Source organism: Eubalaena glacialis, chromosome 4 (assembly GCF_028564815.1).
Source record: "Eubalaena glacialis isolate mEubGla1 chromosome 4, mEubGla1.1.hap2.+ XY, whole genome shotgun sequence".
Classification (NCBI taxonomy): Eukaryota; Metazoa; Chordata; class Mammalia; order Artiodactyla; family Balaenidae; genus Eubalaena; species Eubalaena glacialis.
This window is the reverse complement of record NC_083719.1, coordinates 61938785-61958593: the sequence shown is the minus strand read 5'-3', so window position 1 is coordinate 61958593 and position 19809 is coordinate 61938785. Positions and strand designations below refer to the sequence as shown.

At 36.8% G+C, this 19809-nt stretch overlaps 1 protein-coding gene across 1 annotated transcript in view; it reads left to right on the top strand.

Moving 5' to 3' along the window:
- The window catches only part of AP3B1 (adaptor related protein complex 3 subunit beta 1), a 259512-nt gene that overhangs the window by 53083 nt on the left and 186620 nt on the right, over positions 1 to 19809 (top strand). Inside the window, exon 3 of the mRNA XM_061189377.1 lies at positions 4958 to 5032. Coding sequence (XP_061045360.1) covers positions 4958 to 5032 — 75 coding nt within the window. The remainder of the gene's footprint in view (positions 1 to 4957; positions 5033 to 19809) is intronic.

The following is a 19809-nucleotide window of genomic DNA, read 5'->3' as shown; positions in this document are numbered from 1 at the left end:
AGAAGAACAAAGAAGTCTTAGACTTTCTGAATTCAAAACTTACTACAAAGCTACAGTAATCAAAATGTGTGGTACCAACATAAAGACAGACATATAGATAGACATATACACACAATAGAGAGCCTTAAAAGAAAACCCTCACTTATATGGCCAAATTATTTTCAACAAGGGTGCAAGATAATTCAGTGGGGGTAGAATTTCCCCAAATGGTGTTTGGAAACTGAATACTCACGTGCAAGAGAATGAATTTTTAGACCCCTACCTCATACCATATATAGAATAAGTGAAAAAATGAATCGAAGACCTAAATGTAAGAGCTAAAAACATAAAGCTCATAGAAGAAAACATAGGGTAAAAACTTCATGACATTGGATTTGTCAAAGGATTCTTGGATATAACATCAAAAGGTGAGCAACAAAAGAAATGATTAAGACTATGTCAAAATTTAAAACTTTGTGCATCAAATGACACTGTCAACCAGTGAGAAGGCAACCCACAGAATGGGAGAAAATATTTTTAATCATATATCTGATACAGACTCTCCAGAATATATAAAGAACTCATATAACCCAGTAACTAAAAACAGCACAATTAAAAATGGGTAAAGACTTAAATAGACATTTCTCTTGTTTTATACTTCAGTAGTGAGTAACATTAGGGCCACTTATGATTGGATGGTAAGTTACGCTAGGGAAAGGGATATCCTATATCTACTTATTCCCCAGGTAGTAACTAATGGGTAAATAGTTGTTTTCCAAAATATATCAAGTGAACTACATCATTAGAAATTTGTTGAAATTTCTGTCATGTGTATAGTGTCATATCTGGATATCTTTTTTTTTTTTTTGGCCACAACATGTGGCATGCGGGATCTTAGTTCCCTGACCAGGGAACGAGCCTGTGCCCTGCTGCAGTGGCAGCATGGAGTCTTAACCACTGGGCTGCCAGGGAAGTCCTAGTATCATATCTGAAATAAAAATATCTTGGGTTGACTCAATAGCAGAATTGATACAACAGAAGAAAGAGTCAAAAGTTGAAGACAGATCACTAGAAATTAGTCAATTCATAGAATGGAGATTAAAAAGAAAAGAGATGAACAAAGCCTCAGGTCTTGTTGGATGATACCAAAACATCTATGTCCATGTAACATATATTTTTTAGGGCAGAAAAAATACTTGAAGACATTATTGCTGAAAACTTCCCAAACTGATGAATGACTTAAATTTATAGATGAAAGAAACTCAATGAACCCCAATCAGGATAAACTGAATGACTAAGTACTGAAAGAAAATAATTGTTAACCTAGAATTCTCTATCCAGTGAAAGAATGAAGATGAATAGAGACATCCTCAGGCAGAAAAAAATAGTAGAGTATTTCTAGCCGATCTGCTTTAATGAAAGGCTAATGGAAGTTCTCCAGGCTGAAGGGAAATATGTGACGGATTTTGAGGGAGACCAATAGAAATGGTAAATATCTGGTAAGTGTAAAGGACTAATTTTATCCTCCTAAGTATCCCATTGTCTGAGAGGTTTTTGATGGATGTAGATATAAAATATATGATAACTATAACATAAAGAGTAGTGGGGAGGTCAGATTAAAAGGGCCTATATGGTTGAAAGGTTTCTACATTTTATTTGACCTTGTGAAATATTAACTCTAAGTAAACTGTGGAAAGTTTGACATATCTTGACTTACCTGTCTATATATATCTGTCAACTGTGTTTGTGCATCTATGTAATTATCTGATAATCTCTAGAAGAAGAACCAATAAAAATTATACAAAAAGATATAGCCAAATAGTCAATATAAAAATTAAAATAGAAAAGAAAAGTTAAATTATTAAATACTAAAAAATTTCCAAATAATGAGGGTAACAGCAATCAGAACAACAAAACACAGGGAATAAACAGAAAACTGATAATAAAATGGTAGACCTGAATATAACTACATCAATAATTATATTAAATGTAAGTGATCTAAAGTCACCAACTAAGAGAGACTGTCATATTTGGTGAAAGTATCAAGATGCAACTGTATGTTCTCTAGGAAAACCCCACTTTTAATATAAGGGCATAGATAGATTAAAAATATAAGGATAAAAAAATATATGCTGTGCAAACACTAACCAAAACATAAAAGAGCAACTCCCACCCCTACCCTAGCACTTCCCATTTCTCCTGCAATTCTTTATCTTTCTCCATAGTACCCTTGTTACCACCTCACATACTATATTTGTTTATTGTCCCTCACCCTCATTAAAAGGTCAGCTCCAATGGGTAAAGACTATATTGTTCACGGTTGTATCCCCAAGGCCTAGAATAGTCCCTGGCATGTAGTATCCTCTCAGCAAATATCTGTTGAATGAATTTGACTATAGGTTTTTTTTTCTCCCTTGTGTATTAACATCTTTTTGAATAGCATTCTGTACAATAAAGTTGGGGAAGCCTTGGAGTAGGATATCATAGGACAGGATCTCTGACTTTAGGTAATTACTGAATGACTGAAGGAAGGGGCCCTAGAGAACATTTAATCCCTCTCTCCTCATTTTACAGATGAGAAAATTGTAAAAGTCATATAAAGATACTTTAGTTGCACTATTTCATGAACCTTCTTTAATACTCAGAAGGTTTCACAGAATACTCAAATAATTTCACAGGTAAAGAAATAGAAAATGAAAAGACTAGTTTGTATTAGAGTGTTCTAAAGCTGTCATGTAGAAAGGTCTTCTGAGATATTGTAAACTGGGATTATTGTTGTTTAAGATGTCACATAGTATTTATAAAACATTTTTGTAAATTTATAAAACTAATGCCTTCTACCTTTTTAAGGTAGTTTCTTAGATATGATGTATAATTCATAAAGATCCCCTTTTTTTAAAATGGTATTTTAGACTTTATATTTATTTAGTTTTTGATATGGACCATTTATAAAGTCTTTATTGAATTTGTTACAATATTGCTGCTGCTTTATGTTTTGGTTTTTGGCCCCGAGGCATGTGGGATCTTAGCTCCCTGACCAGGGATTGAACCTGCACCCCCTGCATTGGAAGGCAAAATCTTAACTATTGGACCGCCAGGGAAGTCCCAAGATCCCTTTTCCAAAAAATTATCCTGTAGTTAAAACTTTATTTTGTGGCTACCAAAGTCCATACTATTAAAAGACATAAAGATATATTCTGGGAGTGAGAGTGAAGGAAATGGAAATACAGGTAGACATAAAACAAATAAATAGAAATAAAAGGTAACACATAGGAAATTCTAAATGAAAAACGTAGATTAAAAAATTCTAGAGGAAATTAGGATTGGACGCCATAGTGGGCTAGGTGTTAGGAGATGGCTCTAGCAAGGGAGAATGATTAGAATTTGATGATACTCTAAATAGAAGGGTAGAACTTAGAAAAGTAAAAAGAAGTGGGTTGGGGGCATGATATGAGCACCAGCATAGAGGAGCCAGAGAATGTGCAAGAAGTGAGTAGATCAGTTTACTTTTATAATAACATCGGTGTAGAACAATAATGGTTGATGAGCTTAAAAGGGATATTAATGCAATTAAGTCATTTGAATAGTAAATGAAGTAGTTTGGACTCTTAGGCAGTCAAGGGCTTTTGAGATCTTTGAGGGAGAGCTGACGTGCAAAGTGGTAGTTTGAGCATATTAAACTGTCGGTGATGTACGTTATGGACAGGAGGAGGAGATTGTCGGAAAAGTCCTCTGTAGGTGATATTGATCTATACTAGGATAGTAACAGGAGAAAGGGATTAATGTGAGTGTGCTAAGAATTCACAACAGGACCTGGTTACTGTGTAGATGTGAGGAGAGACCAAGATAATTCCATGGTTTCTGGTATCTGGGAAAATTGGTGGAAATAGGAAATTCTAGCACAAATGCCATTTTATCAGGAAAAATAGGTTTGGTTTTAGACATAGCAAGTTTTGGATGAGAAAGACATCGAATAATGTTCAGTTAGAGAAGTGGAACTAGGGCCTAGAGTTAGGGCTAGAGTTTGGGGAGTTGTTCCCTGTAGAAGTAGGAGTTAACACATTGAGGGTGAATGAAATCTCAGGCATTTCAGAGATTGTAGAACAGTGTAGCCTGAAAAGATGTTGGTGCACAGAACTTTAGTGGGGAAAGGAAGAGGACCTGGTGAAGGGAACTTTGAAAAAAATGGTTGGAGAAGTAGGGGAATCTGTAAAAAGAAAGCCGAAGGAGAAAGAATTATTGTAGTTTGTTTAAAATAACATTCATTCTCCACCCCCACCCCCATTGCAAAAGCATTACATCTTTAATGTAGGAACTTGGAAAATAAAGAAGAGTACAAATATTTAAAAAGTGTTTACGGGCTTCCCTGGTGGCGCAGTGGTTGAGAATCTGCCTGCTAATGCAGAGGACACGGGTTCGAGCCCTGGTCTGGGAAGATCCCACATGCCACGGAGCGACTAGGCCCGTGAGCCACAATTGCTGAGCCTGCGCGTCTGGAGCCTGTGCTCCACAACAAGAGAGGCCGCGATATAGTGAGAGGCCCGCGCACCGCGATGAAGAGTGGCCCCCACTTGCCGCAACTAGAGAAAGCCCTCACACAGAAGCGAAGACCCAACACAGCCATAAGTAAAATAAATAAATAAATAAATAAATAAATAAATAAATAAATAAAAATTAAAAAGTGTTTACAACACCATTAGCCAGAGAAAACTATTGTAAATATTATGTCTTTAAATTACTGTTTCTTCCTTAATATGTCTATGTGTATTTATATTGATTCCCAAGAGATTGTTTGTTCTTTGCCGCAAATAGTTGGAATAAATAAGGTGACTCAAAAAGAGTTGTTTGTTAACTCTATAGCTTATTTGTTTCTGTAGCTTATCTTCTAAATATTTAATGTATGTAGAATTTATGTTTTGTTTTCAAATGACTAATTTTAAAAGAGTTTCAGCCCTAATATTCCACTTTTATTCTTCAGATGATTGCAAAAGGGAAAAATGCATCTGAACTGTTTCCTGCTGTTGTGAAGAATGTGGCCAGTAAAAATATTGAGGTACTGTTTTGATTCATAATTTTCATGATTCCTTTTGTTGTGAAAGAATCATATACTTTTCAGTTACTTTGAAACACAACATATTATAAGATACTTGTGTCACTAGATTTTCGACACAATTACAATGTCCATAATCTTAAATAGGTGAAATAGAATACAAAGTAGACAATCTTAGCTTTGGAATTTTGGTGGAGAATATGAAAAGCAAAATTGAGATTAATTCACCTGGGTGAAGGGTGGTAACTTGTTGAAGATTCTTAGAAGCCAGTTTAGTTGAAATTCTGCTCTAGGGACTTAATTTTAAGATACCATTATGTCCAGTGACACAGACCTAAATTCCTGCAGTATCAGGGCAGGGATTGAACCCAGGTGTTGTAACTCCAAATCTAGTGCTCTTCCTGGAGCATCTTAGTTCTGATAGACCTTGCCTCAGTATAGTAGGAGGTGAGCAGAAGGCAGGATGTAGTGGGAGCCTTCAATTACTGGTCCCTGTATGGGCTTGTACATGGAATTTGAAACAGAGGAATTCACAGAAGTTTGAGGCCAAGGTAGTTAATGTTAGGTCAAATGGACTAATGACTTCTAATAGAGTGCAAAAGAAAAATATGAGTCAGTGTAGAAACCATTGGGAAAGATGAGCAGTATGAAAAGTTCAGTGAAGAGAATTAGAGGTTGATCTGAGCAAATACCTTGTATTTCAAAAGAACAGAAGGTTGTAATGAAGATTGAATGGCCACATCGGTCATGAGTCTCAACTTCAACTGATGTTGGGTAGTGATTGTCTTGGGGTATGTTGGGAGTGTTTTTGAGGAGGGTGTGTTTACTCAGTAGGAAGTAGTGATATCTGCATGAGAATGAAAATGCCAGCACACATGTTTCATATTTGCCCATGCTAGCAACTGTGAGCTTCAAGAAATAAGCCTAGTCCTCTTTTTCAGTCTGGTAAATTTGGGAGAAGCAGCAGTCTCCATTGATGAATATTTTCAAGGACCTGGTGACATCAGGGCAGGATGTTTTAGGTGGAGGGAAATGCAGTATAAGTAGTAGAAATTAAAGATAAAGGGACTTCCGTGGTGGCGCAGTGGTTGAGAATCTGCCTGCTAATGCAGGGGACACGGGTTCGAGCCCTGGTCTGGGAAGATCCCACATGCCGCAGAGCAGCTAGGCCCGTGAGCCACAATTACTGAACCTGCGCGTCTGGAGCCTGTGCTCCGCAACAAGAGAGGCCGCGACAGTGAGAGGCCCGCGCACCGCGATGAAGAGTGGCCCCCACTTGCCGCAGCTAGAGGAAGCCCTCGCACAGAAACGGAGACCCAACACAGCCAAAAATAAAAAAATAAATAAATAAAAATTAAAGTAACTTGTTAAAAGAGGCAGACACACCTTCCTTTAAGAAAAAAGGGGGGGGAAGGTTTTTCACTTATAATCTAGTATTATTAATATTACTTTTGAAGCTGTACCTCTGTTTATTCAGTAGGTGCTTGCTCTAGGGGCTACAATATATATATTTAACTTACTACAGTCTACCACTAGGATTTACATATACATTTTTAAGTTATCACAGTCTGGTTTCAAATAATTATACCCCTTCATATATTCTTACATCAGTAAATTTCTATTTGCTCCCTCCAGTCTGTTCCCATTTCATGCATTTTACTTCTAAATATGCTAAAGCACCCTAAATACATGGTTATTATTTTTACTTTAAAGAATCAGTCATCTTTTTAAAAGATTATCAAAACATAATTAACATGTTATAAACTTCTCACTTTTAAAGTGTACAATTCAGTGATGTGTAGTGTAGTCACAGAATTGTGCAATCATCACCACCATCTAATTCCACAACATTTTTATCACCTCAACAAGGAACGTTATGTACAATAGCAGTTACTCCACAACACCCCCTGGCCCTAGGCAACCATTAATTTACTTTTTGTCTCCATGGATTTGCCTACCCTGGGCATTTCATATAAATTGAGTTATACAGTATGTGCTTTTGTGTCTGACTTCTTTCACTTAGCATAATGTTTTCAGGGTTCATCCATGTTGTAGTATGTATCATTACTCTATTGCTCCTTTTTTGCTGAATAATATTCTATTGTATGGATATACTGCATTTTGTTTATTCATCAGTTGATGGACATTTGGGTTGTTTCCACTTTTTGGCTCTTGTCAGTAATGTTGCTGTAAACATTCTGTACAAGTTTTTGTGTGCACATGTGTGTTCATTTCTTTTGGATATATACCTTGGAGTGATATTGCTAGGTCATAAAATAACTTTGTGTTTAACATTTTGAGGAACTTCAAAACTGCTTTCCACAGCAGCTGTAACCATTTTATGTTTCCGTCAGCAATGTATGCGAGTTCTGATTTCTCCACATCCTCACCAACACTTATTTTCCTTTTTTTAAAGACAAATTATTGTCTGTCTTTTAGATTGTATACTACTGTAGTGGGTATGAAGTGGTATCTCATTGAAATTTTGATTTACATTTCCTTAATAGAAAATTGTTGAGCATCTATTGGCCAGTTGTATATCTTCTTTAGAAAAATATCTATTCAGATCCTTTTCCCATTTTATAATTGGGTTGTTGGTCTTTTTATTGTGTATTTTTAAGAGTTTTTTATGTATTCTGAATACTAGACCCTTATCTGATGTATGATTTGCAAATATTTTTCTCCTATTTTGTGGGTTATCTTTTTATTTTCTTGATAATGCCCTATGAAGCACGGAAGTTTTTAATTTTGATGACAGCTATTGATATATATATATATTTTTTTGCTTATGCTTTAGATGTCATATCTAAGAAACTGATGCTTAATTCAAGGTCACAAAGATTTACACTTGTCTTTTTTTTCTAAGAGTTTTATATTTTTAGCTTTTATATTTAGGACTGTGATCCGTTTGGGGTTAATTTTTGTGTATGGTGTCTTCATGCAAGTACTGATCTGGTTTCTGTCAGTATAGTTTTGTCGTTTCTAGAATTTTTTATAAATCAAATCATACAGTATAGAAGCTGTTGTGTTTGACTTCTTTTACTTAGGCTACTGAGATTCATCTGTGCTGTTTCATGTATTCATGTTTTGTTCCTTTTTTTGCTATAATATGGATATTGCACAGTTTTTTAATTTACCAGTTGAAATACACTTGGATAGAATAAAATGCTATTTATGGGCATGTATTTTAATTTTTCTTGGGTAAATACCTAGGCTTAGATGTGTTGCATTGTCTGGGAAGAATATGTTTAATTTTTAGAAAGTAGTACCATGTAGTTTTCCAAAGTGGCTGTACCCTTTGCATTCCCACCAGCAATGTGTGGAGTTCCAGTCAGTTCATATCCCTTTCAGCACTTGATGTTGTTAGAGTCTGACTTCAGCCATTTTGGTGGATGCGTAATGGTGTTTCATTGTGCCTTTAATTGCATTTTCCTGATATTTAGTGGTGTTGAGCATCTTTTCATGATCTTTTTGATCAGTCGTAAAACTCTAAAATATCTGTTCAGATCTTTAACCTATTTTTAATTTTTTTGTCTAGAGTATAAAAATTCTTTATTCTGATAGAAGCCTTTTGTCAGATTGATGGTTATTTACTATTATTTATTTTTTCCTAGTCTGTAGCTTGCCTTTTTGTTTTCTTAATGTCTTTCAAAGAATAAACGTTTGATTTGATAAAGTACATTTTATCAGTTTTCTTAGTTATACTTGAGGCGACCTGCTTGATAAATCTTTGCCTAACCTAATGTTATGAAGATTTCTCCCAGTTTGTTCTAAAAGTTTAAATAGTTTTAGCTATTAAATTTTGCTCTATGATCCATGTCAGGGGAGAATCCCAAGACTACCCACAGGTTCCCTCATTCTTTGGGCTAATCCACAGGATCTCAGGTTATAGTCAGATTCATAGCTATGACTTATTACACTGAAAGATGCACAACAAAAATTAGGTACTGAAAGAGGTGCATGAAGTGAAGTCCAGAGAAAACCAGATGCAAGCTTCTAAGAAGCCTTCCCAGTGATTTTCCCTGTGACATTCGATTCCTCCAGCATTACCTCTGACAAAACGTTTGAAGCGTTGTCTACTAGGAAAGTTCATAAGAGACTCAGTGCCCAAGTCTTTATTGGGAGCTGCTCGTGTACCCATTAATTGCCTAGCACATTCCAGAATTGCAGACTCTCAGAAAGTAAGCACATGTTCAGCATAACCCATATTGTTTTTATTGTAAACCACCCTTATCAGTTAGGGAATGGTGGCAATACCTCTGAAGTTCAAGTTCCCAGACAACAGGCCAACTTTATAAGTAGGCTTTCTAAGGATAGCAATCTCTGGCCTACTGTGTTAACTCTTTACTACAGAATACATTTCAAATTAGATTTTAAAAAATTAAAGTATAATTCACTTACAATATAAAATTATTTTCAGGTGTACAGCATCATGATTTGATATTTTTATACATTACAAAATGGTCTCGACAATAAAGTCTAATTACCATCTGTTGCCATACAAAGTTATTACAGTATTATTGACTATATTCCCTATGCTGTACATTACATGATTTATTTATTTTATAACTGGAAGTTTGTACCTCTTAATCTCCCTCACCTATTTCACTCATGCCCCTGCCCCTTTCCCCTCTGGCAACCACCAGTTTGTTCTCTGTATCTGTGAGTCTCTTTCTGTTCTGTTTGTTCATTTGTTTTGTATTTAGATTCCTTATATATAAGTGAAATCATATGATATTTATCTTTCTTTGTCTGACTTATTTCACTTGCACAATACCTTCTGGATCCATACATGCTGTTGCACACGTCGAGATTTCATTCCTTTTTCTTTTATTATTTTTTTGTTTTAACATCTTTATTGGAGTATAATTGCTTTACAATGGTGTGTTAGTTTCTGCTTTATAACAAAGTGAATCAGTTATACATATACATACGTTCCCATATCTCTTCCCTCTTGCATCTCCCTCCCTCCCACCCTCCCTATCCCACCCCTCTAGGTGGTCACAAAGCACAGAGCTGATCTCCCTGTGCTATGTGGTTGCTTCCCACTAGCTATCTATTTTACGTTTGGTAGTGTATATATGTCCATGCCACTCTCTCACTTTGTCCCAGCTTACCCTTCCCCCTCCCCATATCCTCAAGTCCATTCTCTAGTAGGTCTGTGTCTTTATTCCCGTCTTGCCACTAGGTTTTTCATGACCTTTTTTTTTTTTTTCCTTAGATTCCATATATATGTGTTAGCATACTGTATTTGTTTTTCTCTTTCTGACTTACTTCACTCTGTATGACAGACTCTAGGTCCATCCACCTCACTACAAATAACTCAATTTCGTTTCTTTTTATGGCTGAGTAATATTCCATTGTATATATGTGCCACATCTTCTTTATCCATTCATCTGTTGATGGACACTTAGGTTGCTTCCATGTCCTGGCTACTGTAAATAGAGCTGCAATGAACATTTTGGTACATGACTCTTTTTGCATTATGGTTTTCTCAGGGTATATGCCCAGTAGTGGGATTGCTGGGTCGTATGGTAGTTCTATTTTTAGTTTTTTAAGGAACCTCCATACTGTTCTCCATAGTGGCTGTATCAATTTACATTCCCACCAACAGTGCAAGAGTGTTCCCTTTTCTCCACACCTTCTCCAGCATTTATTGTTTCTAGATTTTTTGATGGCCATTCTGACCAGTGTGAGATGGTATCTCATTGTAGTTTTGATTTGCATTTCTCTAATGATTAATGATGTTGAGCATTCTTTCATGTGTCTGTTGGCAATCTGTATATCTTCTTTGGAGAAATGTCTGTTTAGGTCTTCTGCCCATTTTTGGATTGGGTTGTTTGTCTTTTTGTTATTGAGCTGCATGAGCTGCTTGTAAATTTTGGAGATTAATCCTTTGTCAGTTGCTTCATTTGCAAATATTTTCTCCCATTCTGAGGGTTATCTTTTCGTCTTGTTTATGGTTTCCTTTGCTGTGCAACAGCTTTTAAGTTTCATTAGGTCCCATTTGTTTGTTTTTGCTTTTGTTTCCCTTGCCTGAGGAGACATATCCAAAAAATATTGCTAAGATCCATGTCAAAGAGCAATACTTATGTTTTCTTCTAGGAGTTTTATGGTTTCAGGTCTTAAATGTAAGCCTTTACTCCATTGTGAGTTTATTTTTGTGTATGGTGTGAGAAAGTAGTTCAGTTTAATTCTTTTGATTGTTAACTGTCCATTTTCTGAACACTGTTTATTGAAGAGGCTGTCTTTTCCCCATTGTGTATTCTTTTTTTTTTTTTTTAAATCAGAATTTGAGGAGCTCTTTTTTTTTTTTTAATTTTTATTTATTTATGGCTGTGTTGGGTCTTTGTTTCTGTGCGAGGGCTTTCTCTAGTTGCGGCAAGTGGGGGCCACTCTTCATCACGGTGCGCGGGCCTCTCACTATCGCGGCCTCTCTTGTTGCGGAGCACAGGCTCCAGACGCGCCGGCTCAGTAATTGTGGCTCACGGGCCTAGTTGCTTCACGGCATGTGGGATCTTCCCAGACCTGGGCTCGAACCCGCGTCCCCTGCATTGGCAGGCAGACTCTCAACCACTGCGCCACCAGGGAAGCCCCCCCATTGTGTATTCTTGCCTCCTATGTCATAGATTAATTGACCATATAATGGTGAGTTTATTTCTGGGCTCTTTATTGTGTTCCATTGATTTAGGTGTCTGTTTTTGTGCCAGTACCATATTGTTTTGGTGACTGTAGCCTTGTAGTATAGTTTGAAATCAGAGAGCGTGATGCCTCCAGCTTTATACTTTCTCAAGATTGTTTTGGCTGTTTGGGTCAAATTAGATTTTGTGTGTGGTATGAGGTAAGATTTGCAATTCATTTTTTTCTCAGATATTCAGTTATTCTGTTACCATTTATTAAGAAGACTATATCTTTTCCCAGTTGAATTACCTTGCCACTTTTGTGAAAAAATTTTGGCCATATAAGTGCAAGCATATTTCTGGACTCCTGTTCCATTGATCTATAGGTGCGTCCTTGTGCCTATACTACACTGTCTTGTAGCCTTACAGTAAGTCTTGAAGTGAGGTAGTATAAGCACTCCAGTCTTGTTCTGTTTTCAGCCTTGTTTTGACTAATCTGGGTCCTTTGTCTTTCTGTAAAAGTGTTAAAATCAGCATGCCAATTTCTCCAAAAGCCTGTTAACTTTGATTTTGTTTACAGTGAGTTTGTAGATCAATTGGAGGGAATTGCCACCTCTACCATATAAGTCTTCCAGTCCTTGAATATGGTCTTCTGTAATTTCCCTTTGTAGTGTTTTATAGGTTTTGGTGTACAAGTTTTGAACATTTTGCACATCAATTTAGTTTTGAATAGTTTTTGAATGCTATGTTTTTTAAAATATTTATTTATTTATTTTATTTTTGGCTGTGTCTGGTCTTGGTTGCGGTGCAAGGGCTCCTCATTGCAGCATGCTGGCTTCTCTTTAGTTGTGGTGTGCAGGCTCAGCAGTTGCAGCACATGGGCTTAGTTGCCCTGTGGCATGTGGAATCCCAGCTCCCCAACCAGGGATCGAACCCTCGTCCCCTGCATTGCAAGTCAGATTCTTAACCACTGGGACCACTAGGGAAGTCTCTTGAATGCTATTTTAAATAGAGTTGTCTTTTTAATTTCATTTTCCAATTGGTCATTGCTAGCAAAATCAATTCTGATTTTGTGTATTGATCTTGTGTCCTTGCTAAATTCACTTATCCTGATAGCTATTTTATCGATTTCTTAGACTTTGATACATAAATGATCGTACCATATGGGAACATAATTTTACTTCTTTTGTATTCTATATGCCTTTTTCTTGTCATATTACACTGAGTACAATCTATATTACAATGTTGAATAAAAGCAATGGTAGTGGTTTTCATTGCCTTGTTCCTGATGTAGAAAGCATTGAGCCTCTTACCGTAGAATATGATACTAGCTATAGGTTTTTTGCAGATGCCTTTAAGCATATTGAGGAAGTTCTTTTTATCCCTTGTTTGCTGAGAGTTTTTAATATGAATGAATGTTGAATTTTGTCAAATCTTTTTTCTGTAACTACTGAAATTATCATAGGATTTTTCTCTATTCTCTTCATATGATAAATGACTGGGACTAATTTTCAAATATTAAACCTTTCTGTTCCTGGGATAAATCCCTAATGGCCATGGTGTATTAATCTTTCAGTGTATTGTTAGAATCAATTTGCTAACTTTTGTTAGGAGTTTTGCATCTATATCTTATTGAGGGAGTTTTTTTTTTTTGTCTTATGATGACTTTGGTTTTGATATCAGGATAACCAGTTAATACTGGATTTTAAAAATGAGTGGGAGATGGGCTTCCCTGGTGGCGCAGTGGTTGAGAATCCACCTGCCAATGCAGGGGACACGGGTTCGAGCCCTGGTCCGGGAAGATCCCACATGCTGCGCAGCAACTAAGCCCATGAGTCACAACTACTGAGCCCACGCCCATGCTCTGCAATGAGAGAAGCCACCGCAATGAGAAGCCTGCACACTGCAACGAAGGGTAGCCCCCACTCACCGCAATTAGAGAAAGCCCACGCGCAGCAACGAAGACCCAACACAGCCAAAAAAATAAATGAATAAAATAAATAAATTTATTAAAAAAAAAAATGAGTGGGAGAGTGTTTCTCCTTTTTTCTCTGAAAGAAAATGTGTAGAATTGGTATTGTTTCATTCTATCTAATAATACCAAATAATTGGTATTATTTCATTGTTACTATGATGTCATCTGGCCTTGGAATTTCTTTTATGCGAAAGTTTTAAATTATGAATTCAAGTTGTTTATTGGTATAGGCCCGTGTGGAAACTAAACTCAGCAGGCTTGGGTTGTGCAAACCCTGAACATTTCCAGGTCTGTTTTCTTTTTTTATTTTATTTTATTTTATTTATTTATTTTTGTTTGCGTTGGATCTTCGTTGCTATGCACGAGCTTTCTCTAGTTGCGGCGAGCGGGGGCTACTCTTCGTTGCGGTGCGCGGGCTTCTCATTGCGGTGGCTTCTCTTGTTGCGGAGCATGGGCTCTAGGTGCATGGGCTTCAGTAGTTGTGGCACCAGGGCTCAGTAGCTGTGGCTTGCGGGCTCTGAGCGCAGGCTCAGTAGTTGTGGCGCACAGGCTTAGTTGCTCTGCAGCATGTGGGATCTTCCCGGACCAGGGATTGAACCCGTGTCCCCTGCATTGGCAGGTGGATTCTTAACCACTGTGCCACCAGGGAAGCCCTCCCGGTCTGTTTTCATGATTGTTTATTGGTTGGCTCTGGTGAACTGATCTCTTCGAGTGTTCTGTCAGATAAGAGTGAACAATGCTGTATCAGTTTATCCAAATAATGTATACTAAAACTAAAAGTGTTTCTGGTAAACACCTGCTTTCCTTATCATGGTCTGGAGCTTCAGTTACTGATCTCTTACTTACTGATGACAATATATGTAGGCATACAGTGCCTACATGATTGATCCCTAATAAAAACCCTGGACCATCTGTCTTAAGCAAGATTCCCTGGTTGGCACCACTTTGTACGTGTTGTCACATGTTATTGCTGAAGGAAGTATTTTTATGTGGCTATGCTGGTGGGTGGACTCTTGGAAGCTTGTGTCTTGTTTCCTCTGGACTTCACCCCATGTGCCTTTTTCCTTTTGCTGATTTTACTATATATCCTTTCACTGTAGTGAACCATAACCATGAGTGTAACAACTTTCTGGGTCCTGTGAGTCCTTCTAGGCAGTCATTAAGCCTGAAGGTAGTCTTGGTGGATCCCTAACACAGCGCTATTTAGATTCTCTATTTCTTACTGGATTGTGTTAGTAATTTTTCTTTTAAGAAATGAATCCGTTTCATCTAGGTTGTTTATTGGCATAAAGTTGTTAATTATAGTTCCTTAGTATCCTTTTAATGTCTGTAGCTATTGTAGTGATGTTTCCTCTTTCATTCCTGATATTGGTAATTTTGTCTTTTCTCTCTTTTTCTTCATCAGTTTATCTAGAGGATTATCAACTTTATTGACTTAAAAAAACCCAGCTTTTGGTTTTATCAATTTTCTCTGTTTCCTGTGTCATTGATTTCTTTTTGGTATGATTATTGACTTTTGTATTTATCTTTTTATTTCATCCTTCTACTTAATTTGGGTTTTTGTTGTTGTTGTTTTCTGTCTTCTTGAGTTGGGAACTCAGATCAAATCTTTCTGTGAATATAAGGCTTTAATACTGTGTCTTTTCCTCTAAGCACTGCTTTAGTTGCTTTCCTGAATTTTTACTTGATTTGTTTTCATTGTCATTCAGTTAAAAATATTTTCTTTTTTTTTTCATTTCTATCATTTTTAATAGCACTTTACAATTCTCTATGTACTTTAAAAATTTTTTAATTTATTTATTTTTGGCTGCATTGGGTCTTTGTTGCTGTGCACGGGCTTTCTTTAGCTGCAGATAGCAGGGGCTACTTTTCATTGCAGTGCGCGGGCTTCTCACTGTGGTGGCTTCTCTTGTTGTGAAGCACGGGCTCTAGGCGCGCGGGCTTCAGTAGTTGTGGCATGCGGGCTCTAGAGCTCAGGCTCAGTAGTTGTGGCGCATGGGCTTAGTTGCTCCACGGTATGTGGGATCTTCCAGGACCAGGGCTCAAACCCCTGTCCATTGCATTGGCAGGCGCCAATAACCTGTGGTGCATAACCACTGCACCACACCACCAGGGAAGTCGTCTATGTACTTTTTTAAATTCTTTTTTTAATTGAAGTATAGTTGATTTACAATGTTGTGTTAATTACTGCGGTACAGTAAAGTGATTCAATTATACGTGCACACACACATAAATAAACATTCTTTTTTTAAAATATTCTTTTCCATATGGTTTATCATAGGACAGTGAATATAGTTCTCTGTGCTGTACAGTAGGACCTTGTTGTTTATTCATTATATATAAAAGTTTACATCTGCTAACCCCAAACTCCCACTCCATCCATCCCCCTAAAAATATTTTCTTATTTACTTTATGATTTCTTTTTTGACTTATGGTATATTGAGAAGTATGTTGTTTAATTTCCACATATTGGGGGAGGGTTATCTCATCTTATATTGTTATTGCTTTGTAATATAATTCCTTTTTAGTCAGGAAACATCATTCTCTTAAAATTTTATGAAGACTTGTTTATAGCTAATCATCTAGTTTGTTTTGGTATGCATATCACGTGCAGTGGAAAAGAATGTGTATTCCACTCTTGGTTGTAATGTTCTATAAATATTATTTAAGTAAATGTGTTGTTTAGATTTTTAAAATGTTTTTACTGACCTCTTGTCTAGATGTTCTACCAGTTGCTGAGAGAGGGATCTTAAATCTCCCAGTCATGATCCTGGAATTGTTTATTTTTCCCTTTAATTTAGTCATTTTTTGCTTATATTTTGAAGCACTCCTATTAGGCATAGCTCTTTTCAGGTGTCCCTGATGAATTGCCCCTTTATCCTAAAATAAACCCTTCTTTTTCTCTGGTAATACTTTATTGTCTTAAAGTCTATTTGATTTCTTGTTATTAATATTGTCATTCCAGCCTTCTCTTCTCTTTGTATGGTATATCCTGTTTTCATTCATTTGTTCCTAGCCTGTGTCTTCATATCTATTTGTGTCTCTTATTGATAGCATCTAGTTCCATGTTTTTCCCACCCATTGTGTCAGTCTCTGCCTTTTAATTGGAGTGTTTATTCTGTTAACACTTGATGTATTTATTGATGTGGTTGGATTTGAGTGTAGTATTACATGATTTCTTTTTTTAAATTTGTCTCCTTTATTTTTGTTCCTCTCTTCTTCTTTTCCTCCTTTTTATAGAGGAAATCACACTTAAATTTTTCCTGTTTTTATTTTTAACCTGTACTTCTTTGCATTTTTTTAAAATGTTGGCTGTATCCATTCTTAACTTTTCACAGTTGGATTATAGTTAATGTTGCACTTCTTCACATAAAATATAGAAATCTTGCAACTGTATATATCCATATCTCTCCTTTTATGTTTTAGTTAGTAATTTATCAGATTTATATAAGTTAAAAACATCATAAGGGACTTCCCTGGTGGCGCAGTGGTTAAGAATCCGCCTGCCAATGCAGGGGACACAGGTTCGAGCCCTGGTTCACGAAGATCCCACATGCCGTGGAGCAACTAAGCCCATGCGAGCCAAGCTCACAGCTACTGAGCCTGCGCTCTAGAGCCCGTGAGCCACAGCTGCTGAGCCTGCATGCCACAACTACTGAAGCCCGTGCGCCTAGAGCCCGTGCTCCGCAACGAGAGAAGCCACCACAATGAGAAGCCTGTGCAGTGCAACTAGAGAAAGCCCGCCCGCAGCAGTGAAGACCCAACACAGCCATAAATAAATAAACAAACAAACAAATAAATAAATAAGCAAGCAAGCATCATAAGACAGTACAATTTTTCCTTTAAATATCAATACTTATGACATAAAGAAATTAAAAGAAAAAACAGAAATAAGTATTTATCATTTATTAAGATATTTATCATGTCCAGTGTTCTCTTTGAGTTCTAAGGATCCAAATTTCTATCAGTATCATGATCTTCCTGCCTTAAGAACTTCTGTTGGCTTTTTCTGTAATGGAGGTCTGCTAGTGATGAATTCTCTTACTTTTATCTGAAAATGTTTGCATTTTACCTTCATTCCTAAAGAATTATTTCATTGGTCATAGACTTCTGGATTAATAGTTTCTTTTTGTTTCAGCATTTTAAAGATGCTTTGAAGACTCTTCTGCCCTCCATAATTTCTTATGTAAAGTCCCTGTTAATTGGATCATTCATCTTCCTATGTAATATGTAATTTTTCTCTTGATACTTTCATGTTTTACTCCATCTTTGGCTTTTGGTAGTTTGACTTTGGTGTACCTTGGTGTGGTCTTATTCGTGTTCATTTGGTTTTGTGTGTGTTGAGCATCTTAGTTCTATAAATTACTGTCTTTGATCAAAAGTAGGAAATTTGTGGCCATTATTTCTTTTCTTTTCTTTTTTTTCTTTCTATAAATTTATTTATTTTTATTTTTGGCTGCATTGGGTCTTTGTTGCTGCACACAAGCTTTTCTCTAGTTGCAGCGAGCAGGGGCTACTCTTCAATGCGGTGTGCGGGCTTCTCATTGGGTGGCTTCTCCTGTTGCAGAGCACGGGCTCCAGGCACGCAGGCTTCAGTAGTTGTGGCACTCGGGCTCAGTAGTTGTGGCTCACGGACTCTAGAGCGCAGGCTCAGTAGTTGTGGCGCACAGGCTTAGTTGCTCCGCAGCATGTGGTATCTTCCCGGACCAGGGCTCGAACCCATGTCCCCTGCATTGGCAGGTGGATTCTTAACCACTGTGCCACGAGGGAAGCCCTGGGCCATTATTTCTTCAGATAGTATTTGCCCCCTTCTCTTTTCTCTTTCTGGTATTGAAATTACATATATGTTATATTGTTTTATTTTTACCTGACAATGTATGAAACTTTGTTGGTTTTTTTAGATCTTTTTTTTGTGTGTGTGTTGTTTACATTAGGTAATTTTTACTCACCTGTTTTCAAGTTTGCTTACTTGTTCTTCTGTCCTCTCCATTTGATTAAGTACATTCATTTTCATTTTAGAAATTGTATTTTTTCATTTTAGAATTTCAGTTTGTCCCTTTTTTTATCCTTTCTGTTTCTTTGCTGAGATTTCCTCTATTCTTTATTTATGGAAAGCACATTTTCTTTTACTTAAGTGTAATAGTAGCTCTAAAATCCTCGCCTGCTAGTTCCAGTATGTTATTCTCAGGCTTTCGTTTAGTTAATTTCCTTTTCTTGTGTGCATATGTTCCATTTTTTTAGCTTTTCATATATTGGGTAATTTGAGTTGTATCTTTTGACATTATGAATATTAAATTATGTTGATTCTGTATTCTTTTATATTTACTCCATAGGTGGTGTTTTTGTTTTAGAAAGCAGTTATTTTGACAGGGTTCAAATTGCAAATTCTGTTACTTAGGCAGCAACTTCAGTCTCATATTTTTTGTCTTTTGCTGAGCTGCTTTGAGTCTATTCTGAGCTTGCATGGTTCAGGAGTTTGACAGATGTGGGTAGAGATTACTTGAAGAGTAATTATGATTCATATTGTCCTGATTTTTGTTTAAATTGTGTTGGGTTTTCTTGTGATGCACAATTAAGTTATATGGAATCATTTGATTCTTTCAAAGCATACTTTTAATCTTTATGAGGGGATACGGAAACACCTTTAGTCTAGACTAATGTAATCCCACTATTAAAGCAATGCCCTTCTTAGGATTCTGCTCAATGATACATGTATTTATGAGATACTTTCTCTCTGGCTGGTGGGAATATGAACTTTTCCTAGCTTTTTGTGATCTTTGAGACCTGTTCTGCCTACTTCTTTCCAGTGTTTTTTGGTCTGGCCTCAGGTAGTTTCATCTTACTCACGTGCATGACAGTGCTTAGCCCACAGTATGATGGTACTTCTCCCCAGAATGCATTCTCTCTCTCTCTCTCTGAACTGCCCTCCTCTTTGTTATTCTGCTCTGCAAATTCTAGCAACCTTGGCCTCTGTGAACTTTGATCATTGTCTCCTCAGCACAGTGAGTCCTCTGGATTCTGTTTGAGTTGCCTCCCTTTCCTGGTAGACTCACCCTCATTTGAAGGACTCACCTTGATTTTTTTCCCTCTCTCAAGGTTCACAGTAATGTGCTGCCTGTTGTCCAACATATGAAAACTTCTGTTTCATTTTTTGCCCCTGATTTTCTGTTTCATTAAGGTAGGAA